This window comes from Leuciscus leuciscus (genome assembly GCF_965113295.1).
Source record: "Leuciscus leuciscus genome assembly, chromosome: 3".
Lineage (NCBI taxonomy): Eukaryota > Metazoa > Chordata > Actinopteri > Cypriniformes > Leuciscidae > Leuciscus > Leuciscus leuciscus.
In genome coordinates, this window is record NC_138727.1 from 5,972,966 (window position 1) to 5,999,272 (window position 26,307).

Consider the following 26,307-nt stretch of genomic DNA (forward strand, 5'->3'; position numbering starts at 1 on the left):
TGTTGGATATTTTTGTAATTAGTAAAAAAAATATATATATATACTTTTTTGGAGAATAATTGTCTACAAAGGAAGAGCTTGTCTATATGACATTTTCCTTAAACTGTGATGTATGATACATTTATAATATTAAATGGTTGCAATACTAAGGATTAGATAATAAAAAATAAAAAAGACACTTTAAAATTTGAATAAATTGAGAATTATTAAAAAACATGAAAAATATTTATACAAAAAGCATTTTTTATTTTTTGTGTACTTCTTTTTTGTATTATTTATATTAATAAAAAAAATTACCTGTTCTTTTTGACAGAGCTTTTGTTTTCGCCAAATTAATTAAAAATGCCTCCGCTACTGACATGAGGAAAGCATCCAAAAATCTGTGAATGTTGGCCGCTTTGGCTCTGTAAGTGTGACATTTGAATGTTGTTCATTTAGTGGCTGACCTTCACTCGTCAAGGACCACCTACCGAAACCTCAACAAAAAGGTCTGGTCAAACCCCTATGGCTGGTATACGCTGCTACTCAAAGGTATGAAACAATTATTACAGGCTGTTTAGGCTCCTGAATTTATGATTCACGGGGGCTGTGAGGGTCAGAAGTGACGTTCTGACTCAATGTTCATCTTAATAAATCTCATCAATGACCTTACGCCACCGACGGGGGAAAGAGAAGCCATAAACTGCATATGGACACACGTTCACCTAGACATCGCCACTGCCAGACAGCTGACGTATAATGCACAGACATAGATACAGTTCCAGTGGGATGAATTACACTTTAATTAGCTTTTCCGTCCATGCAAACCATCCCACTTAAAGTCCATTCGGCCTTCTCTGGATAATCATTCATTATACAGAAACAATGTTTATGGTCTGGGGAGCGTGTGGGACTGTCGGCCGTTTCTGCTTTCATGATCCCACAGGCTATGAGATGATGTCATGTTATAGTCCACATCAAGGTCAAACGAAACCTACCTTTGTTTTGTCTGAGGCTAATCTTTTTTAGTATGTTAATCAGCATCCCTGCTGGGAAAAAAGATCTATACCTAATATTTAAAATGGTTACGATTTGAATTTTGCAATGTTGTGCCGGATGAAGAATGAGAGTATTCTCTTGAAAACCAAAATGTATACTGTATATACACACATATTTATACACATATTCTGTATATGTGTGTATATGTATGTGTATATATACAGACACACACACACACACACACACACACACACACACACACACACAAACACACACACACACACACACACACACACACACACACACACACACACATATATATACATATTCAAATCGTAACCATAGTTATATATATATATATATATATATATATATATATATATATATATATATATATATATATATATATATTAGTTATTTAAATCAGCATTAATGAAAACAGACATGTATTAGTTATTTACAATTCAAAAAATATCTGTATTTTTTGGATTATAATAATATTTTCTCACATTACATTTATGAGAATTGAGGGCAACAATTGCTTAATAATATATATGTATTTAAGCAATTGAAATTAAGCAATTGTTGGCCTCAATTCTCATTAATTCTCAATTATCATTAATACACACACACACACACACAAAATAAGGATTTGGCCCCAGACAAGTTACTGATAAGTTTCTTGACAATTTTTTTAATTTTTTATTTTTTCTAGTCTAATGTGGTCTTATAATGTCAAAACCACATCCACCAGGTGGTAGTACATTTTATCAACCATCTAATCCAGTTTAGACCAGACCATAAACGGCCGCCTAGAAGCCATGTAAAACCAGCCACAACCTTAGACTGGTTTTACTGGGATTTTCCAGCAGGGATGCCTTGACCATTTGGATAATTAACAAGAAATGACTGTATTTTAAAAACTAGCCTTTTACGTTTTCTGTCAAACTAACGAAAGCCTAAAGTAATTGCAAAAGTAATATTCATGCATCCCTTGACAAAACCACTAATAAAAATTCATCTTTCTAGTTGCAACCAATTGGTCACAGAGTGCTATACCAACACCATAAACCATCTCCTGCTTTATTGATTTGGTGATGAATCAATTAGTGAATTATTTAATTAGCCAGGGATTATGGGTCAATGTGGAGTGCCTTTGATCCTCCAGTGTTTCTCTCGTTCAGTAAATCACAGATCTGCCATAAAGGGAAGGGGTTGGGAATACAGTTTAAACGCGTCACATTTAGTAAAATCCTGTGGATATTGTATTTATTTGCCTACAAATGATTGATGGACAAATTGATTGGACCTTTTTTTTTTTTTTTTTTTTGATTGACACTCTTTCTTTGTAACATTCACAATCCGTTCCGTTTATTTCTAGGCTTAAATTTGATTTTGAATCTGGCTTTATTTGACACCGGTATAGAGGACTGGGTTGAAGTTTATGTCTTTAAAACAGTCACAGGGCAATCAGCTATAAATATACTGCGTTCGCTTCAAGTTTAGGTAGGCCCGAACATTGAAATTAGCCACTAGCGTATAAAAGTAAACATCGGCCGCTTTCTACGTGTACATTCAGAAATCACATCTCAAGGATAGGCTTGATTATTTATTACAGCAGGGAAAAACAAACACAGCCTTTTGCTGACTCCAAGCCAATCATAATCATCGTGACGGCTAGCTAGTCGCTTATCTTGATTATTAAGCCACATTTCGCATCTGTTTGATAGATTTCCCGCAAGCATAATAAATGCCTGTCCCGAACGCAAGCTTGCATTTAAAGAGAAAAGGCTGAGCCTTTTTCAATAAAGTTTATTACTAAAACTTGGCCTTTTTGTGTGTGTTTGAGCTGCGGTTAGAGTCGGGACAGATGTGAATTTATGGGGCCAGTCTCTCATTCTCTTACCTTCCCATTAGCTTAAGTGACACGACAAGGCCGAGGGAAATCTCAAGCAATAAGGGTGATTACTTTAAAAGATCACACAATCTGTTCATATTCCCGTAATGAGTCTGATTGATTAAACTACAGGGTATAAATGTTTTACGGGGTCATGTCGGTCAAGTTATTGTTGCTGATTTGCCGGCAGACAAATTGGTAGAGTCGCATTTACTTATTTCACTATGAAACTGACATTTTCATGCGGATAAAAGGGCTGTTGCTGAAAGCGGAGCCATGAATAAAGTCGGGATATCATCAAATCTACATGCTCATGACTTTGGGTCAATGCCGTAAAAGCTAGTCAGCATTTGTGTCCATCTTGCAGTGTGTACAAGTGGACGCTAAAACCACCTGAATAATGTCATTTATATGCAAGTGTTAAATCTAAAACATCAAAACACTCAATATAACATATAATACTGGAAATCAGTAGTTCACAAATGCCAGCATGACTGTTTTTAGATTTACTGTGGCGTTTGCTAAGGCAAGAATCACTATTGCTATTTGAAATGTTTGAACAAAACCTTAATTTTTCAACCTTCTCAACCTTTTTTGACTCCCACTGTCGGCAACAATATTCAAAGAACCTATGACCTTTCCAGGTGTTCATGATTTACTGGATAAGGATTTTTAAAAATACAAAAAAGAATGTTTATAACTAGATCAAATGTATTAAAAATACCAGTACGACCTGTGGCACTTAAAAAAAAAAAAAAAGAGTTGTTGAGAGAGTGAATTAAACCCAGAAATGTCATGATTTTAGCTTATTTTAATGCTTGTTTTGTCTTATTTTAATTATTTTTAAGTCATCCTAAAGGCTCCCTTTGCTGAGGCCCCCTAGTGGGCCCCCGGCCCCTGATCGAGAACCACTGCCTAATTTTAATTAGGTGTGTAATTTGTTCCATGCCATTACTGACTATGGACATGAATCGTGTGACTTGTTGAGTGACTTTAGTCTTGTTTTATTATTTTACTTTAATTTTCAGAACAAGGAGGAACATTCCCATAGGCTTACAGAAGACCCTATCAAACACATAGCAACAACCTGGCTGCAACGTGCAAGACCAACGTTTTGCATAGGCAAGTATCGCTCTCATTTTCTCCAGAACATTTGAATAAAACTAATGTAAAAATTGTAAATCACCTGTTTATGTAGAACACACTAACATACAGCCTAAACATTTAGGTAAACATGAAAAGTGCTGCACTTAGCAAAACTAATCTTGCATTCTGAGGCTCTCTCCTGTCCTATTTCTATGAGTGTAATACATGCAACTCCAAGGTCATGTGTTTGATTCCCAGGCATAAACTGCGTTGGCCGCTTCAGATAAAAGTGTGATGCAAAAGTTAACGTGCAATTTACCTAATCAGGTAGACGCTACACGGAGTCCTTTTCTTGACTTTAAAACCTATCCAATGTAAAACTTTTGAGGGTTTCATTGACAACTTTCAAGCTGTAAAACCCTATAATCTCCCGTCAGTGAGCGAAAGCTATTCGCCTTACCCAGGAAATAAACCTGTGCAGTCCAATCTCTGAAAATGAGTAAAAAAAAACTCTCTCAGAGACTGTCCTCGATGTCCCGGTCTGGTTCAGTTTTAACAAGGCAGAGGCACCTTTCTGAGGCCAGTTAAAAATGCATTTAATCACTATATAAACACGCTGTCCTGTAGCCTCCGTGACAGAGAAGTTATGCTGTCTGTACTTGTGCGTTTAATCACCGCCCTCATACAAACGCCCTATAAACCGCCTTGTTGTAGTCGGATTGCCATCATTTTTCTTTTTTATTTCTTGCTTTTTTGTGTAAATGAAATTACCCTGATGACATCACTACCAAGGGGCTGATTACTTTACTTCCTCTTCATTAACTTAATTATTTGACTATCAGTAAACCCGCCTGAGTAATTCATATTTGAGAGGCTGGGCTGTAAATAACCTCTTTCTGCTGGTTTATTATGGGCTACAGATTTGCCATTCTCCAGCATGTTAATCAGCCTCGTCGGTTGTGTCCGAATCTTGCTGCACATTCAGTCAATGACTTAAAAGATAGCGCTTTATTTAGGAATAATGGTATCTTCAATTCTTATATTTCAAATAGAATTTCAAGAAAAATCCAAGTGAGCTTTAAAAATAAAGATTTTTATATTATATTATATTATATTATATTTAGTGCTATCAAACCGATTAATATATATACATACATACATACGTGTGTGTGTGTGTGTGTGTGTGTGTGTGTGTGTGTGTGTGTATGTAGGCTATGTATACACACACACACACACACACACACACACACACACACACACACATACATATATACGTATATATGGATTTTACACAAATAGACACAAATAGGCCCATTATCTGAACATGCCTTGATGAAATGTATGTGTGTGTGTGTATAGGCTATGTACACACACACACACACACACACACACACACACACACACACACACACACACACACACACACACACACACACACACACACACACACACACACACACACACACACACACAGTATGTTTATATATACAGTATATGAATGTTACCCAAATAGGCCCATTATCTGAATGTGTTTTGATGCCTCTTGAAGGGAGCTTTATTCAGGTTTTGAAGAATCATTGTCACACTTTAGTTTTTCTTTTCGTTTATTTGCAGCAATTTACAGCAACACAGACAAATATAACATTATTATACTTTGTATCAACCTCCCTTGCGTCCTTCAATGGAAATAAATTACACAGACTTAAACTTGCTTAAATAACATCAACGTGAACAAACACTGAGCCACATATGAATGTAAACATGACGTTTAGAAATAAAAATGCCTCCAGCTCTCTTACATCACACAGGTAAATGATGCACAGGTGGAGAGAAGTCAGAGAAATGCATATTCATTTATACTGCATATTTTAATATTTCTACAGTATGCATGTTGTACCTTTAAACAAACCAAGCATGTAATTAATCAACTCTAAAACAATGAATTTCAAACTGATTTAATGTTATTTTGTTGTTTTGCTTTGACACCACATGAAACTACATACATTTCAAATATATAAATGACGTTTTGGCACATAATGAGTGTGTCTTCGCAGCCTCAGGAATTGATTGGGTCATGAAAAGTGCCCGTTTCATACCAGGATGAAGTTTGCAGTGGATTGTGAAGGACTACTGGCCGCTTGAAACACCATCATCACACACTTTCTGACCTTGACATGGAAGCTGAAGGTCAAGTTCACCCTCCAGAGCATCTTGATGTTTCCCAATGGTAATACTTCTTTTTTCCAAATCTGTCATTATTTGCTATTATTGCTGTTAATATTACTGTTAACCTTAAGATTTCTTTGGAATAATATGCATGGTTGAATCATGCAGGTGTTTTTTTTTATAAAGAAATTAAATAGGGTTTCCATATTCACCAGTATTTAAATAAATAATATGTTTTTGCAGAATTACTGTAGCCTATATTTAGTGGAGGTTTATTTGCAATCGATAATAATGAAGCAAACGTGTTTTGCTGCAAAAACTGTACACATGTAAGCATGACACAGAACATCTGATGCTATTTACAATGGACAAAAACAATAAATTAACATATAAGTCTTGCTGAAACGACACATAGCTCTCAAAAATTGTAATCAAAAGCTCTGTTCCAAAACCTAGTGAGCTGCCATACGTGAACAACTGATTCTCATAGCCTTTAACGTTAGCATGTTGCGAAGCTAACAGCATGATGTTTTTAAGCTGTTTATTAATATTTTTTCTCTATTGAATTAATAATAAATTATCGTTCAAAAGATTGGAGTCCGATTTTTTTGGAGTCTCTTATTCTCACGATTTATTTTTATCGGGGGGGGGGGGAAATCTGTAAAAATGCTAATATTGTTACATTTTATTACAATTTAAAATAACTGTGATTTTATTTGAATATATTATAAAATGTAACTTATTCCTGTGATCCAAGCTGAATTTTCAGCATCATTACTCCAGTCTTCAGTGTCACATGATCCTTCAGAAATCATTCAAATATGATGATTTGCTGCTCAAGAAACATTTATTATTATTATCAATGTTGAAAACAGTTGTGCTGCGTAATATGTTTGTGGATACAATGATACTTTTTTTTTTTTTTCAGGATTCTTTGATGAATAGAATAGCATTTATTTGAAATGGAAATCTTTTGTAACATTATAAACGTTTTTATGGTCACTTTTGATCAATATAATGCATCCTTGCTGAATAAAAGTATTATTATTATTATTTTTCAAATGTTTACCTCTATATTGTGATGCCTTGAAAAATGCTGTTTACAGGTTTTGGAACACAGCTTAAATGCTTGTTATCTGTTATATTAAACGTCTACTTTGTATAAGATTCTCTGACACCTCAAACACCAATGAAGTCCCTCTATACTGTACACTTGGCTGGCTTTTCGTGTGTCTTTAGGTGGCTAAATGGTTTGGCTTTTATAGTCTCAGTTTTTTTATCTTACCATTGCCATAGTCAAACCACAGCACAGGACTGTAATGCTGCTGCGAGTTCATGCAGTCTCAGTTTCCATTTGGAAATCTTTTCATAACCCTGCCCCAATCTTCCTGTCGCCGCCTCCCACCTCCTCCATGTCGTCCTCGGAGAACGGGCTGTCGGCGTGGTATCCCAATGCAGATGTGTGGTGCAGAAAGTCTGTGGAACGTGCTACATTTAGGGTGTCGTTTATGAACCTGTGTGGCCCTTCCTCCTCATCTTCTTCATCGTCCTCGTCGAGATCGTCCTCTTCCTCGTGCTCCTCCACACTCTGAGCGAGAGCCCTGCGACCGTCCCTTCCTGGCCTCTCATTGGTCGATTTGCTTCCCCCACGTTGGCGTTCGACCTCGACCTGTGCGGCCTGTTCTTTAGCCTTACGACTGCGTTTCCACTTCATTCGCCGGTTCTGGAACCAGATCTTGACCTGTTTTACACACGAACACACAAGGATGTCAGCAGAATAGCCACCTTCTGCCAGAGAAACAATAATCATAAAGAAAACAATGTATGGAAAAGAAACTTTGGACACTAGGTGACACCATATCAATGTTGTTTTAGTCTTTCTCCAACCGAACGAGTCGAATTTTAATAACTTTGGGTCTTTTTTTTCTCTTACCAAGGCTGCATTTATTTGATCAAAAATAGAGTAAAACTAATATTGTGAAATACAATTAAAATGAATTGTTTTCTGTTTTAATACATTTTAAAATGTAATTTATTCTTGTGACGCAAAGCTGAATTTTCAGCATCATTACTCCAGTCTTCAGTGTCACATGATCCTTCAGAAATCATTATGATTCGCTGCTCTAGAAACATTTCTAATTATTATCTGTTGAAAATAGTTGTGCTGCTTCATATTTTTGTGGAAACCTTGATACATTTTTTCCAGATTCTTTGAATTATAGAAAGAACAGCATTTGTTTGAAACAAAATCTTTAGTAACAGTCTTTTCTGTTACTTTTGTCACTTTTGATCAATTTAATGCACCCTTGCTGAATAAAGTTACTTAGCCTAACAAACAAACTTTTGTTCAATAGTGTAAATCTGGTAATCACTGTATAATGTATATCAAAACTCTGACTTTCACACTCCTTTACCTGTGTCTCGGTCAGCATGAGCGATGTGGCCACTTCGAAGCGTTTGGGTCTGGAAAGGTACTTGTTCAGTTTAAACTGGTTTTCCAGCTCCAGTAGTTGTTGACTGGTGAATGCTGTCCGAGGCCTTCGACATTTACCCATCAAACCGGACTGGGGTGCGGCTGTAAGACAAAACGAAAGAAAGAGGACATTAATAGATTGTATAAAATATAAACAGGTTTCCCACAAAAGACCATTAAATTGAGTTTTTGTGGTAAGTGGTCCAGGTCGAACAGACCCACATCCAAGTGATATTCTTTTGTGTAGATATGGCTCAGTGATGGGTTATTTCAAGTCCGCGCAACGCTAATGAAATGCAAATATTCTGCTGCAGTTTAACATAACTTCATGTTGAACTTAAGGGCATAAATGTTTAGCAGCATTTTCACTTAAAAGCCTGCATAACGTCATTGCTAAAACTGTAAATCTCTTCCAAATGAATAAGAGGCCTCTTGTGCCGGTATATAAAAATTAAGCACCAGCCAAAAGGGATACAAGATACTGTAATCCACGTCTAGATTATTTTTATGAGATTTTTGTCTCTTTTATATAATGTCAAGGACTTGCAGGGTTGGACACACACACACACACACACACACACAAAAGAAAGCCTAGAATTTGTAGCTATCATTTACCATAATAGCTTTACTGCAGCTTATTGTTAAACACAGTTGAAGCAGGGCTGGGCGGCCATAAAATGCAAGAGCAAGCCATTAACTTAATGAAAATTCAATGAACACTTTTGGGATTTTATTGATGAACTACAGTATGTTTAAGGTGTTTGTTTATAGTTTCTCTCTCACACAAAGACAATTTCCATCAAGCTGACATTTATGGCTTTATAAAGAAGCCAAAAATAAAATTATATTATTACAGTTTGGTGTAAATCCTGGTAACACTATATGGAAACATTGTTCAGCCAGAGTGTCAAAATGACTTTATTGTTGAGTTGTTGTTTCTTTTAACTATCCAAGGATAATATAATCTTTCAATCATGTCTATGAAGAGTGTAATATCTGTTAAATATGATCAAATATATTGGCTATTTGTTTCTTTACAACAATTTTTTTTTTTTAAGTTCTTTAAAATTATGCTTTCAATTTTAAAAAGCTATTTTAATTGCAAATACATGTTGAATAAAATTAATATAGTGTCATAATTTCCTGATACTGTCTTATCATTTAGCCACCTAGATTGTCATTTATAATTCAGCAAACTAATTTCGCCACATGTGACCACCATGATTTCAGTTTAATAATCCATCAAACAGGAGTTATAAACCATCATAATTGCTTAGTGACAAATTAACTCCAGGTCTTTCAAGAGTCACAGGTGTGTAAGCACATCTCTCTCCCTCTGTTTGCTTTTCTTTACCTTTGATTACGTTGAAAAGGATTTCATGAGCTTTTACAATGTTTGCTTTCAAACCGAAAATGGCGGTAATGCAACAAAATTTTGGTGTATGGCGGTAATTATGCCATAATGATGGAGGTGCACAAGTTCCCTGCATGATTTGGAGAAAACTTCCAGTGACAGCTTATTTTTCTATTTACATGATCAGATGCTTTTGTAGTTTTTTTAATTACGGAAAAACTGTAATTTGTGCTCATGTGAATTCTGAGTACTTTAAAACAGCACTACGGAATAAGGAATTATTTATTTGAAAAACAAGAAGTCAAGTTAGAGCCAAAAATAGCTCCCAAATGGAACTTATAATGCTTTACATATCATCTAGCCTATTTATATTTAAGCAGGTCAAGAACTTGATTTATATATTTTAAATCATAAATTCAGATGCAATTTATTTATTTTCATATAGCCGTTCATATGTGAAAGTAGATCAACTAAACAGTTTAGCATTATGGTAAATAAATAAAATAGGTATGCTACTCAAATTTCATCGATAAGAATAACAAACGTCAATCATTTAATGCTTAACAGATTAATAATGCATTCAAATAGTTCAAGGATCAAGGATTGTTGAATGTTTAGTAATGATTTAACAAAGTGTTACCCACTCATCTGCATGCTACCCCACTCACAGGTGTAATCGGGCAGTCTTGGTACCATGATGCCTGCTCGTATCCAGTGCTCCAGCGGTAAAGACCCGGCCATCGCCGCCGCCTTCAGCTGCTCCGGGTACGAGTGCGTCAGCTGCGTAAAACCCGAGTACGCCAGGGCTGGGTGCTGACCTCCCAACGCTGAAATGGGGTACATGGGCGTCGTGTACATGCCTGGAATTGAAGTGAGTCCCGGGTGTGGGAGATTGAGCAGCCCTGGTTTGGGTATGATTCCGGTTTGGAGGTGTATGGCGCAGGGGGACGGAGTGTCTGCGCGCCTGCAGGACACCGGGCTACCAGTCGGGCTGTCACTACTCAGTCCAGGTGATACTTCTCGGGTCCCTCGATGTGGTTCTTCAGCCAGAAGAGCGTCGATCCTGAAGTTCTTTGATTTTTCCATTGCAACGCTTCTAGGTTGTTTGGAGTTGCAGGAAAACACTTGGATAGCCGTGTTTTACGCACAGATACATGCGTTTTAAAAACGATTAGTGATACTTTCTGCTCTATTTTTAACTTGTGGGATATGTAGAGTTCAGTCTAACGGATATTTGGAACTCAGCCCATGAGACGGCCAAAGTACCTATAGTTAATAAAGTATCTCTAAACTTTTACGCACAAAAAAGAAAAGAAAGAAAATGCGCCCAGAAAGGATATACGATCGCTAAATCGTTCTTTAACACGGCGGTCTCTTGTTTAGAACAGTATCTCTGTCATCTACCCTGCTCTCTGAACCTCTCCGCGCGTTCACATCTCAGTCATAACGCCTTTGTGAGCGCTGATTGGCTGCAGTGGATGTCCTGCGGGAGTAGATCACTTGACAGTTTTCTAATTAACTAATCATACTGTAGTACAGACTCTTCGAGCACGTCCTTGGACTGAGACTTGTTCCTCAACACCAACACCAGAGCAACGACGCTTGCGAAGTTTCCAAAGTGCCTGAAACCAAGCGTTTCTCGTGGCTTACTGTAGCTCAGTTAATCGCACGTTTAAAGGTATCCCAAAATCATCTACATTAATTTATAAATGACATAATAATTCTTGTCGCGATAAGTTTATTTATTTTGTAAGATTATTATGCTGCTTTTACTATTTGTTAGACCTTAAAACCTGCATTTGGTGCTTAATAATTAATAATAATAATAATAATAATTATTATTATTCAGTATCTCACATAATATCAAATAAAAAAATAACGTCACTGAGCAGTTGTCCAAGATGTAGCCCACATATTAATACTAATAATGTAATCTAATATTTTTTTACGAATCGCTTATTTAAAGAATATCGGCTGTATTGTCAAGATAATTTACATTAGGTACATAGTCCATATAATTATGCATTAACCTATATAATAAGTCAAATGTTCGCAACATTAAATGGTCTGATTAAAAAGTGTTTTGTCACTTAACCCAAAAATGTATAGGCCTAGGCTATGACATCCAAATTTAAACTGTTTTCTTTCAAATTCAGTATGACTAAATTAACCAGCCTATGGATTTAGACAAATAAAATATTTGTAGGCTCTGGTTGCTTCTTAAAGTGTTTTTTTTTTTTTTTTTTTTTTACAGTACATTATTATTAAATATAATCATAATAAATGCTTGTACGGCGTGAATTTATATTTTCCTATGAGAACCTCCCATCAGTTCGAAAATACAGTTTGTTGCTCATTTTCATGGACTTGAGTGTTTATTCCACTATATATGCTATATATGATGGGTATTAAGATGCTTTTAATAAATTAATTTAAGACAGAAATTTATCGAAAAAACACATAAATCCGACCGCATTAACATCGTGCGATAGCCTAAATTATCATCGCACATTTATGTTATAGGCTAGTCAATATATTCTACAATCTTCTATATAAATGCAAACACTAAGTAAGCATTATTACAGGGGGAAACAAATAATACAAATAGTTGTATACCTAGGCTATATAAAAAATATTGAATGAAATATAGGCAATTCATTCAAAACCTTCATTCCATCCATGACCTGCTTGTCGTAAACACGCAATAAATCGAGACGAAATGAATTGAAATTCGCAGCTGTTGTTTTAAATATTGCCTACATGAAAAGGCAGTGGACGGTGGATTAATAACATGGAAAACAGTCCCTGCTCAGGCGACGGGAGGTTGAAACTGATATTTTCGCCTTGACCCGAGAAGATTGGAGCATCCCGCCCCTCTATACAGTAAATGAGCGCCGGGCTGCGATGCTGAAGCAGGCTGTGACTCAACACCTAGTGTGCTGCCTACCTAGACAACATGCAGTCTACATCGATAATGTCTTTGATGACAATGTATTGTACATATTATTGCATTGTACATGAAAACAAAAACAAAAATTACAAATAAAAATTCTTTTTTTTATGTCTGGATTTTAATTTTTTATCTAAAAACAAATGTAACCAAATATGTGGCTACCAAATATGCTGTCTAGTTAGGCAGCTCACTAGGTTTTGAGACACAGCCATTGGAGCTAATTTGTTCAAGAGAAATCAAGCGCTCTTCGCATATTCCCAGCAACCTCTACCTCTAGCTCCCCTCGGCCGGTGCGCTGCTTTTATGATTTAAAAGTAATTTAAACATCCCGGCCACTGGTAAATCCGTCTTTGGCACCCTGTGACAGAGGTGCGCGAATTAAATTGAATCAATGGCCTCGTGTCCCGCCCTCTCTTTAGCAGGCCTATTGCGCGCGCGCGCGCACACATGCAGGTTTGTTGCATGCTTGCCAGTGATTCATTGCAATGACATGCATTGAAAAATAAGACTTCTGACATATATCTGTAACAAGAATGATTGTGATTTATCTGGTATATTTCTGTATTATTTTAATTTAAATGTTTAGATTTAATTTAAAATGTTGCCGTGTTTTGCAGATGCATTATACTGTAGCCTACTTTGAGTTCTTTCTAAACATTATGTCCGAATGGTCTATCCACTGGAACATTTCACTGCTCATATGTTGCTCTTAGCTCAGGTGTCTTGATAGAAATCTAAGTTTTATGTTTTACTTAAAGGGATAGTTCACCTAAAATTTTTAATTGTGTCATTAATCACCCTCAAGTTGTTCCAAACCTGTCTGAGTTTTTTTTTGTTTTGTTTTTTTTGTTGAACAAATATGAAGATATTTTGAAGAATGTTTGTAACCAGACAGTTGACGGTAAAGCCATTGACTTCCATAGAAAAAAAAAAAAAAAAAAATACTGTGGAAGTCAATGGCTATCATCAACTTACAAGCATTCTTCAAAATGTCTTCTTTTGTTCCATACAGAAACAAAACTCATACAGGTTTGGAACGAGGGTGAGTAAATAATTTAACATTTTTGGGTGAACGATCCCTTTAAGAATCAACTTCCTCAGAAGTGTTTCCTAAAGTTCCTTAATACACATTAAAGAGTATAAAACGAGTTATTTAGTCTAGGACATGATTAGAAATGTTCAAGTTCAAGAAATGTTAAAGAAATGTTTAAATACTATTGATATCTCACTTTAATTTTCAATTGGACCTCAGACGAGATGTTTGAGCACAGTAGTAATTTTTTTTACGTTTTACACAAAATAATGAATGTTCTAAAATAATGTTGTGAGTTTTGTTCTTGATTGAATTTTGAATCTTGAATTGTGATGTGCAGTAGTCTAGATCAATGCTTATTTGAATGTTCATGCATGTACAGTATAGGCACACACTGCGCATTTAGATCACATATCGCCTTTAGATCACATATCACAGTGCGCTCTTGATGTGCCTTTCAAAGTCAAAGTTTATCATTTAATGTAAGGCCTGTAAACTTTATTACCTGTCGCGTTTACAGAACATTAAAGGCTTTATCTCTGATTTCAGACATATTCTGCGGTCATTATCGCAGCTCAGCAGTGATCAGACAGCCTATGCCTCATGACCTCTGTTTGATCCTCTGCCTGAGTCAGCAGCTCAATTCTGATTAGCATGACCCCAATTCCAGTCTGGTACAAACTGGCCTGTTGTTCATCTTTATTTTGAAGTATAATATGTCTGGAGCAATAATAATATCCTGAAAGTAGTATTTGCATGGACTCCTCACATCAGAAAAGGTAAAAATCTAGTCTATTAGTAGATGTTTTATTAAACGTGTGCCATTCACGAGCCCTTTTAGTGTACCAACTTTTGAAAAATTAGTGTGAGGTTTCATCTAATGCATTATACTAATTATTCCTGCTCAGGAAAGATCTCGGAGGACGGCTCCTTTCTTGGCAGAGCTTCTGAACGCTGATAAACATCCAGCTTTTACCCAAATGACAGAAAGTAACTTAAAATCATTCTTTTTCATGTAAAAATCATGTTTTTGTCCTCGATTTGCACCTTTCAGTGTAATTTGTGCCGCTAAACGTAATAAGCTTTTATCAGGACTCATAAATTAATCTGGGCTGGCGTGAAATGATGTTGCTTTATTATGTTGATCAGTTTTGTCATGGCTACAATGACTCTGTGATGGGTCAGGAAGCAATCATTCGTTCAGATAAGACGACTTCAAAGATAATTATGACACCTCCTGTCCTCTCCATCTGAAAACACTCTTCATATTTACATGCAGGGTCATATATGCAGTATAACATACAGTAAATGTCTTAACTGATTGAATATTTAATCAAAAATATTTAGAACAATATAATTTAAATAATTTGTAGTATTAACAAATTAAGAATTTGTATATTATATTAATGTTTAACAGTTTTATAGATGGAAATCATATTACTGACTTCACCTTTATTACAATATCACTTTTAAAAGAACATTTAATACAAACAAAAAACAGGCAATTTATTAAGAAATATTAGATTTTACTAATTTTATTTCCTATATTTGTTGTATGTAAGTATGTGTGTATATATGTATGTATGTGTGTGTGTGTGTGTATATATATATGTATATATATATATATATATATATATATATATATATATTCAATCTAAACATCTTTTTTGTTTTAATTTGTCATCAATTTAGTTTTTCTATTCTGTTAGTCTTTTGTAAAAACAAAATAGTTATTTAATGACATCATCATCCATGAAGTGACATCATTTTTTTTTTCATCAATTTATAGTTTTTTCTATTCTGTTAGTCTTTTGTAAAAACAAAATAGTTATTTAATGACATCATCATCCATGAAGTGACATCATTTTTTTATTATTTTTTTTTTTGGAGGAAGCAAAACAGCATAATCTGGAAATGTATAAAAAAAATATTCCAAGTGTTTTCTTTTTTAAAATGTACATGTTAATATTGTTTTTATTTTATACGTTTTTTCCCTGTGTCCACATGCACTTTCTATTCCGTTAGACTTTTGTAAAAACAAAATCTAGTTCTTTAATGACATCATCCTCCAGGAAGTCACATCATTATTTGGAGGGAACACAAAAGCACAAACATCAGTGAGTATTAGCAGACTGGATTAATTATGTGATGTTTTGCGGTATTAGTTGTCCCACTTTAAAACATCCATCCAGAAAAAAATACAGAAATGTGTGTGTTAGTCTCAAAATATCAAAAGATGGTTAAAATGAACTTTCCTCATGTAAGATAACAGAAGTCTGAACTCCTTTCAGAGCGTCTCCAAAGCCACACCTCCTCCAAAACACATGAACACACACAACAGAGTCTGCTAAGCGTCACGAGACGAGAGACGGCGTTAAACCACAATAATAATGAACATAGACTTGTACCACCTGACTGCTGCAGTTTCATGTCAGCGTTATAGTGTTGCCATTGAAACTCATAAATCGAGTCACGAACCGCTCCGAGTATAACGTCACGAGTTTTCATCTCTTCCAAATTGCAGTAGTTATGGCGTGAACGCAGCATAAGATGGTTGTTTTGGATCTGGAGGAACTGTTAAAGGCGGCTGCTGTTTCGTTTGCGGTGCTCTGTGACTGACGTCTGTCTAACTCTGCATGAAACGCACTGATGACGTGTGTTGTCTGCGCAAGCATGTGTGCGGAGGTATGAAAATACATATGTTGACAGGCAGGTAGGACATCACATTGGACAAACATTTTATGGCCCTATACGCCTTCCACAGACGATATATATATGAAGAGTTCAGATGCAAAAGCCTCTTAAGTGACATCTGAAATTTTCTTCTAGAATGATCATTTTTATCAAGCTCGTATATTTAAGTTCAGTAATTTCACTAAAATGGCAATGAAAATGACCTATTAATTGTCATTTAAGTGAAATTACTGAACTTAAATATGCGAGCTTGATAAAGATGATCATTCTAGAAGAAAATTTCAGACGGCACTTAAGAGGCTTTTGCATCTGAACTCTTACTATACACATGTAAATACATTTAGACCTCTTAACTTAGTGATTGCTATGAGGATGTGAAGAGACTTTTAACTAGCATAACAAAAAATGTTTCTGGTGGAACAAATCACCTTTGATTAAAAAAATACTTAAAGGGTTAGTTCACCCAAAAATGAAAATTCTGTCAGTAATTACTCACCCTCATGTTGTTCCAACCCCGTAAGACCTTCGTTCATCTTCGGAACACAAATTAAGATATTTTTGATTAAATCTGAGAGCTGGCTCACTCCTCCATAGGCTTCTAAGACACTATAACTTGCTGGCCCAGAAAATGCATTAAAGACATCGTTAATATAGTCCAAGTGACTCCAGTGGCTCAATCTTAAGTTTATAAAGCGACGAGAATACTTTTTGTGAGCAAAAACAAACAAAAATAATGACTTTATTCCACTATTCATTTCCTTCTCTCTGGGCCTCGAGTCTTTTCACGTAGTGTTTAAGCGTAGCGCGTCTGTGTTGCACGTCACCACCTATCACACACATGACCAGCGTCGGCCAATAGTAAGCCTACGTGGTGGTAAGCCCACTTGGACTATATTAATGATGTCTTTAATGCATTTTCTGGGCCAGCAAGTTATAGTGTCTTAGAAGCCTATGGAGGAGTGAGCCAGCTCTCAGATTTAATCAAAAATATCTTAATTTGTGTTCCGAAGATGAACGAAGGTCTTACGGGGAAGGAACATTTTTGGGTGAACTAACCCTTTAAATTAAAACACAAGCACATTCATTGATTTAAAAGAGTTCAATCAGCCACCTGTTTGTTTTTTCCACACAGGTAACCAACGCACCTTACGCTTCCAGAGATGGTGTGAGGTTTATGGCGGTTTAATGGGCCGCCTTTAACAAGCAGGTTTTTTATGGCCCCACACAAGGGCCTCATTGTGTGCTTGTAGATAAACAACCCATATTGTACCAATCACACACAAGAAGACATAATTACTTTCACCCTGATATCCCTGCTATCTCAACGCACCATTATCTCTTCCTTTAAGAGAGAAGACTGAGAGCTTTGAAGTTTCCTTTCTCCCAGTGTATCCTCCTGCCCGTTTCCCGCCCTCCATAATCTTTCATTATCTCCACTTACCTACAGCATATGTGCTAATTGATGTTGGTTTTGCTATGGATTACAGTGAATCTCCTTTGAAGCTGGCCGGCATAGTGACATATAAAGTCAATGAGGAAGTTAAAGTCATTAGCACACAGTAAGTGTGGCCTTTATTGGCTAATTTGTCTGAGAATGGCAACCTTTGGTTGAGATGGAGTCGGTACGCTTTCAACTTGTTACTAGGCAAGATAATATGTCAAATAAGTTCAAGGCAATTTTTACTGTTAGCCTATTTAACAAATTAACCTACACCATACACAGATTTACTGCCAGATGTTGCCTTTGGTGACCTTGCATTATAAATGGCCTTAATGCAAAATATTATTATTATTTTTTTATTGTTTAACATCGCATGCAAATCATAATCGCTGGATGATGTGGCCTTTGGTCTTTCGATTACAAGTCACCATGATGCTTTGCTCTTTGAAATTTTTAGTCTACTTGTAAGTGGTGCTTTCTTCTGGCTCATAGAGAATTGAACAAACCCTTCACCATAAGTAATAATATTCGGCGCGTTATTGGTCCCACCGTTTGTGCCACGAACATGAATAATACTTCAAATCATGTGACTTGTGTAGCGATGACCCTGAACACCCTAGCAATGACCTTGTAATCAATTAGCAACACACTAGAAGATATATTTATATAGCAGATTATTATTTATATACTGTTATAGTATTTTTTATATATATAGTTTCAGACTATAAGTTTTAGTAATTTATGTGCTTTTGTCAATTTTTTTTAATTTGTTTTTTTTATATATTTGTTTATTATCAGAATAATATAGGAGGCTGTTATTTTAAGTATTTATTATAGTATTCATTCATATTTTTATATATTTTTTATTATATATTTAAAATACTATTATAGTATTGAGCTTTTCTTTTTGTATTTTAAATTTTCATTTTAATGTGGGTTTAAGTTTTAGTCAATTTTGTTATGTACTTTTGTCATTTTATATTTCAATTTAGCTTTAATTTAATGTTTATTTCAGTTAGTTGCCAAGGCCACATTTCAAATTTTCCTTTTCAAGTTTTTTCATCTAATATTTTTGTAAAATATTTTTTTTATTGTACCAAAAAATGATTTTTATTAATGCACACTAGCATCCACCTAGCATAGTTAAGCACAAACAAGGAACACATTTTTTTCAGAAGATTTTTCATGCAGAAGTTTTCATACTCAAGCATATTTTAATATTTTTTAATCACACGAGTTCATACTTCATCATAATGGAGAAGAATTCTGATACTCTCCAGTAAAGATACACATTTTTGTCCCTGTATTAGTTGAATCCTCGACACAGTGGAGTTGTTTGACTGAATAACGCAGCTTCATGTCCTTCTCAGAGAAGGGTGAGAAACATCTCCAGCTTAGACACTGACCTCTCTTTGCCTCCCTATTCTGAAAGCTTTATCTCCACATCCTACAAGAGGACAACCCTCAGAGAACAATACCCCACCAGCTCTCTCTATTCTTCCATTGTCTCACTCACACGTTCCCTCTAATGACCTGTGAGAATTGAAGACTTCCCAGACAACAATTGTGACAGCTCACACAGTGGCTAAATGGTTTGATTAATGATATAGACATGTTATGTTAAAATGTGAGTGTGTGTGGGCAGCAGATGTTGACACCATCTATTAACCACTTCAATTTGTCCTTGGTAAAAAATTTGCATGGATATGCACAAACAGGACATCTATTTATCCATGCAGAAAAGTGGACATCTGACTGTCTGGTTATGATAAAGAGTGGAAGAACAAACATCTGTTGAACCAAAATGGAAATTTTGAGGACATGTGTTGAGTTGAAAATACTCATGAAGAAAATTACGTTAATGACGCAATTATGCATGCTTTTTTTTTTTTTTTACGTGTTAAGGATTTTAAAATGAATGCATGCGTTAATGTTGACATCCCTTGTGGCAACATGCTTCAATTCGAGACAAAAACATTATTTTAAATATTACTACAACAGTTAACAACAACTAAAGTCATGTTTATCAGTCAGATCAGGTAAATGAATCCTTTAAGGGTTCATTTCTTGTTATCTTGTGGGCTGTGTGTATGTCAAGATAAAGGTATACTAATGGTCATCCTAAGTCTGGGTCTTTGAACAAAAAAAAACGACTTATAATCAAGTGAATGCAGTCATGAAATATTTCTAATATGTGACCCTGGATCACAAAACCAGTCACAAGTCGCACGGGTATATTTATGGAAATAGCCAATAATACATTGTATGGGTCAAAATTATAGATTTTTCTTTTATGCCAAAAATCATTAGGATATTAAGTAAAGATCATGTTCCATGAAGATAATTTGTAAATTTCCTACCGTTAATATATAAAACATTTATTTTTGTGAGTGAATGCAGCACAATCGGCATCATAAATGGACAACTTTAAAGGAGATTTTCTCAATGTTTAGATTTTTTTGCACCCTCAGATTCCAGATTTTCAAATAGTTGTATCTCCTAACAAACCATACCTCAATGGAAAGCTTATTTATTCAGCTTTCAGATGATCTATACATCTCAATTTAAAAAAAATTGACCCATGTCACTGGTTTTGTGGTCTAGGGTCACATATGGAATATAGAAACTGTTTGTTATGGCTAATTTTAATTTTAATCTTATGGGGAAATTGTCATACATAAATGTGGACTTCTAAGAGAGACATAAAATCTTTCTGTGCGATGTAAATCTGATTTACAGTGTCTGGGTATACGTCTGTTTGAGTAGCTTTATGCCTAAATTATTGACCTGATAGATCGAGGTTATTGAGGTAAACTGTTTTGCCAATATAGGAACCCTGTTGAGATTGCTACGTGCCAGTTTTGCACTTCACCGCCGACTGTCGAGCTTCGACCACTATCGGATTGCCAAATGAGAAAATCAATTACTCAGTCAAGCTGTCGAATTTTATTCAATTCCTCATAAATTGTCCGAACAACAAATGGCTTTTTGGTGTCAGTATTTCGATTGAGTGTCTGTGTCACCTTAGCTGTGATCAAATCGAGTCCAACATCTCTCTCAAGCTCTTATTGGATGACATTTATTCACCAACAGATGCTAAGTAAAGGCCACAGCATAAGTAAGTGGCTGCATTAGAATATAAGAGTATGGAAAAGCAATGAACCTAATGCTGACTTCTGACTGAATCATTACATTATTTATGAACACAGGTTGCAACGGCTCACTACTGTATGTTAGAAGCAAGTTCCTTTTTTGCGTTTTGCTTTATCACTGGCAAATACACTATGTATTTCTAATTTTATTTGTGACTCTCTATTGGGTGCATCTTTAAAGTATGTATTCGTTTTCATTTTCAGGTCATTCTCAGAAAACGGTACTATACTGTATATCTCCCCATGACTTATACTGATAGAATTAACTGATACAGAATGTAGTCACATTATTTGATAGATTTAATAGATGTGTTTGATATGTGCAATGAAAGTGAAAAAAAATAAATAAACAATAAAAAATGTTCACAGAGTGCATGTCCCCATTTACAACTACTGTAGTTTTATATACAAGAATCCATTTAGCTTCTTTTGGAATTAAAATGTTTTTTTTTCTTTCTGAAATGCTTCATGTATTTTCTGAGAAAATTCTGTTAATTTGTCCCTGCACTAATAACCGCCTTAAATTTTTCAGTTTATCATTTAATTATTTAAAAAATAATCGGAATACCTTTAACCGAATAGCATCATAACTTGACTATAGTTCAAACTGAGGTTTTCAGAAGTTTTCTTTAAATCTTCTAAACGTTTTGGCCTTGTTCAACTGTTACAAAAAATCATCTTCAAAGTCTCAATCAATAAATAAGAGAGAAAATAAATGTAAATAATAAAATAAAATAAAAATATGAAAATATGATCCTCAAAGAATTTTCTTTAGATCTTCTAGATCTCAATTTGTTTAAACATATTGGCCTTGTTATTAATATATATATATATATATATATATATATGTTTGAACTATTGTCAAGTTATGATGCTATTCGGTTAAAGGTATTCCGATTATTTTTTAAATAATTAAATGATAAACTGAAAAAAAGCAGGGACAAATTCACTGAAATTTCTCAGAAAATACATGAAGTATTTCAGAAATCTAAATGGATTCTACATGTATATAAATCTATTTGTAAATGGGGACATGCACTCTGTGAACATTTTTATATAAATAAATTCAAAATATTTTCCCCATGAATTTCTAGCACAACTGACACCATTTGCTCAGAATGACCCATCAACTAGTTCCCAGTCCTCTCCTGGAACTCTCATGAAGACGAGGCAGTCAGCGATGTCATTGATAGATGCTGTGGGGGGGATATAATACTCAGTTCATTTCATCAGTAGGGTTAATTAACTGGCGCTCGATTGGACCTGAGGTTAATCTGTGTGCCGAACTGACACATTGCCGTTCATCACTCTCATCACTCCATCCCCCTCTCCTCCTCCTGTCCTCCTCTTTCGTGCACTCGTCCAGAGGAAGACGGGTCAGTTCATGTCTTTTTACACAGATGGCCCGCTGGCCCTGCTGCCGGCAGCTAATTGACTGAAATGAGCAACCACGCCCCCTTATAAAACACATTCAACATGTTTAATCAAGGATTGGAGGCAGTGTACACTGCAGACTTAAACATAAAGGATTAGTCATTGCACGCGCTAATATAAAATAAAGGGGGAAAATTAGTTTTGAGTGCCTCCCAAAATCCATATAATACCATTTTAAAGCAATTTTTTATTTATTTATGGTATTGGCACTTGTCACATGAAATCTAACATCTATACATCAAGTGTGTGAGATGATTTTTATTGTTATACGATTTCGTATGTGTTTGACATAAATGTTATCTCAAATTATGTGGCTTGTTGATGAAAGGTGTGAAATTTGTTAAATTGCATTATTCCTCATTCAGAAGAGACGCTTTTCCATCGTCGGGCCAAACCGTTCTCTTTGGTTAAAGAGTTCCATTCCATGCCGATCCGGCCCAGCCGATGCGGATATGGTTTCTTAGCCAGCTACAGAGAAACTGGGGCAAATGACCACCAATCCTGAGTTGCGACGTCACTTCACGCATTTTACCAGCACAGATCAACACGGTTATCCAACCGTGCGGAGAATTCCAGGCCAAGAATTCGCCGTACCAGCTCAAGTGGAAACCATTCCTTACCATTCTTAGAACTGTCCGGTCAAACGGTGGAGAAGTGGCTTATAATGATTGAGTTCGCACATAAAGACAGTGCCCTGTTTCGTTCCTGAATGATTGACCGTTATTGAACGAATGGGTTGAATGAACGATTCAATGACTCATTCATAAAGACAGCAGCGCTGCCTTCCGAAATCGAATACTTCCCTACTGTATAATATGCGAAAAACAGTACGCCAACAGAGTAGTGTGTCCGAATACATACGAAAAATAGATCAATCCAAAATGTTTAAGAGCAAACATGTTGAAGATTAGCCGATGGTCTGTCGATTCATTAAATGTTAAGCCGTTTTCCCACAAAAGCTGGTAGGTCACATGACAGTAACAACATGGAAGATGTAGTATGTCCAAATTTCATTCATACTACCCATATTCATACTATAGAATAGTAATAATTTGTATTATTATTTTTAAAAAATACCCCTTTTTTTTAGGGGGGGGGGGGTATTTTCTTTACCTGTTAGTATAACGGTGTGGTGTGTTTAACTTTTAATTGTCTGACGAAGAGCCTACGTGCTCAAAACGGTACCACCTGTGTGTGAGTCTATCATCAAACTTTTCACATTTTTGGAGCCGCAGTGAGCCGACTTTTTTCCTTTTTTATTAATTTCCTTGTTGATCACCCAATTTGAGCAACATATTGCTTTGCAGTGGATGTGCGTGCTTTGGATCTGATTTTACTATATAGAACAGAACATAAATCCATAAGTAAGTTCAAATTCAAATGTAGTATACCTACTCTGACAGTATATGATTTCAGCGGCACCATGGGGTGTATTCGACTTGATGTGGCGCTGGACAGACTGATCAGTGTATTACATCAAAGTACCGCCAGAACGATCTGAAAAAATACGAAACACGCTTTGGCTTTGTCTGAAATCTGCTCCTGAAACCTTAAATAGGGCAATATTTGAGGGGACAGCAATTTCTAGGGCACTCATTCAATCCCACAATGCACCGCAATAATAAGTGTACAACTGTGGCCAGTTGCATAAACTGTTAAGACTAGTCTTACAAGTTAGTCATCCAATTGTATTATTTATAACTGTTAATAACTTTTTAAAGTCAGTAACATAAAAGATTGGTCTAATTTGACACCGAACAGTAAGACTGATTACCCCTAACTAACTTTTAGCTGATCATACTAGTTCTTAAGACACAGTCTTAACATAATGGCTATGTTTATGCAACTGGCCCCTGATGTACACTCAGCGTAAGGGGTCGTGTCTAATGAATTTCCACTTCTCGCCAGAAGATGGCGCTGGTCCAAAATGGGCACCGCATAATATTATACAGGTACAATACTGCTGGAGCTGCCAGTTTGCTTAGTTTCAAATGATTATTAAACAGCAAGCACTAACTATGCAAAAGCTCCAAGTGCACTCAGTGTCCGAATTCACTCACTTCAAGTGAACTATATTAGTGGAGTCGGGAATAGTGTATGAGGGTATAGAGGTGATTTCAAACACAGCTCTAGTCACTTTTTGTTCCTGAACAATTCGGTTGAATAAATGTTTCAGTTACTCAGTGATTGAGATGAATAAACAATTTAGTGTGTTTTTTTCACAGTACACATCCGGGACTTCCCACAAACTCCTAGATGCAAAACATAAATGACATGAAAATTTCTGCAGTGCTTAATACATCTCACCAGACAGGTAAACTACTCTTGTGCAAAGCTTCAAGGAGATGAATGTTTGTGCATATGTGTACATGTATATGTGTAAACCTGTGTATTTGTGTGTCTTGAGAGATTACACACCTCATTTATCAGAGCACTTCACCTTGTGGCAGAAGGTTGTAATCCAGAGTGGAACCATCCACTTGGTATAATTACACCCATTAAAGGTGCTGGCGTCCTGAGTTCCATCACCTCATTCAACGTCTTCCCCTCATCGCTGCATGTTCGTCTAAAAAATTGATAGCCTGTACCAAAACTAGCAATAAAGATCATTCAAGCAATAGTAACATGATGTTTGCATTTTCAGTTTTTTCAGCATTGTACGACATTCTAGAAATCTAATAGACAGCATCATAAACACAACTGCATGAAAAGCATAGACATACAGTCATTCATAAACTTGATATAGGCCTTGAAGCAAAGAGGTGACAAAACACTCTCTTAACGGTTCATTTTGATCATTAATATATCCATATCAACTAATATCAACTGTTTGTGTCAACATTCCAGCATGACGTTTAATGCAAATGGTTACCGCTTTCTCACTGTAATCATGATAAGTGATACTAAAAAGTAACTGGATGAATGTGTGTGTTTGTGTATGCAATGAGATGAGAGGATGAACAGCGTCCAGAGACAGATAACAGCGTGTCACTCCATCTTTGCATTTGTCTCCGCGCACTCCATCAATATGAAGCGGCTGTCAGCTGCCTATTTCAGGAAAATTAAAAGGGCTTACGGTAAAGATGCTCTGCGAGGGAGGGGCGTGCATGAATTTATGTGTGTGTGTGTTTATAACCTCTGCTTAACACAAACACGAAAGTCCAATGAGTGCTTAAAAAAAAGACGTTTAAGTGTTTGAAAGTTGAGCATTTGGGAGACCGGGGCTAGTTGTCACACTTTTACCGCAGTGTAAAAGTACTTGACCGCAGTGAAAGTCCAATTTCTGTATGGGTATGAACCTTATTCTATTTAACACATCCACAGTTATTTCATGACAACTCTCGGGAGATTGGTATGGTAATAGAGATTGGTATGGTAATGGATATGGCAAAGTTAATGTATTTGGTCTTGGTGGAATAGATCTGCTACGCTGCTTCTTCTGCAGAGCAAGTACCGATACTTGCTACTGCCAATACATTCACAGACATTGTTGTGAGCATGTAAGACACACTGATGCTGCTGCTGCACATGTACATACATGATTTAACCCCCATAGCAGATCTATACCAAGCGTGCCGCACAAGCCCTGAAAAGTGAAGCCAAAACGTCTCGATCGCCCCCCGGTGACTGGTCCTAGTATAGGTCA

At 35.9% G+C, this 26,307-nt stretch overlaps 1 protein-coding gene and 1 long non-coding RNA gene across 3 annotated transcripts; one reads left to right on the forward strand and one right to left on the reverse strand.

The window, feature by feature from the left end:
• The first annotated feature begins 318 nt into the window (after positions 1 to 318).
• On the forward strand, positions 319 to 26,216 carry LOC309494559. The gene is made up of 6 exons (XR_014204362.1): positions 319 to 531; positions 3,735 to 3,804; positions 3,904 to 3,997; positions 6,016 to 6,188; positions 10,625 to 10,825; positions 24,887 to 26,216. It is a non-coding gene; the product is annotated as an uncharacterized lncRNA (long non-coding RNA).
• On the reverse strand, positions 6,867 to 15,435 carry mnx2b (motor neuron and pancreas homeobox 2b). Of its 2 annotated transcripts, none has more exons than XM_082163908.1 (3): positions 10,623 to 15,435; positions 8,542 to 8,702; positions 6,867 to 7,868 (listed from the first exon to the last, which is right to left on the reverse strand). In XM_082163908.1, exons 1-3 carry the CDS (start codon positions 11,038 to 11,040, stop codon positions 7,494 to 7,496), a joined length of 954 nt encoding a protein of 317 aa, XP_082020034.1. In that variant the 5' UTR covers positions 11,041 to 15,435; the 3' UTR covers positions 6,867 to 7,493. The 2 variants fall into 2 exon arrangements, with proteins under 2 accessions (XP_082020034.1, XP_082020033.1); XM_082163907.1 differs by having other exon boundaries at positions 10,599 to 15,435.
• Positions 26,217 to 26,307: the final 91 nt, after the last annotated feature.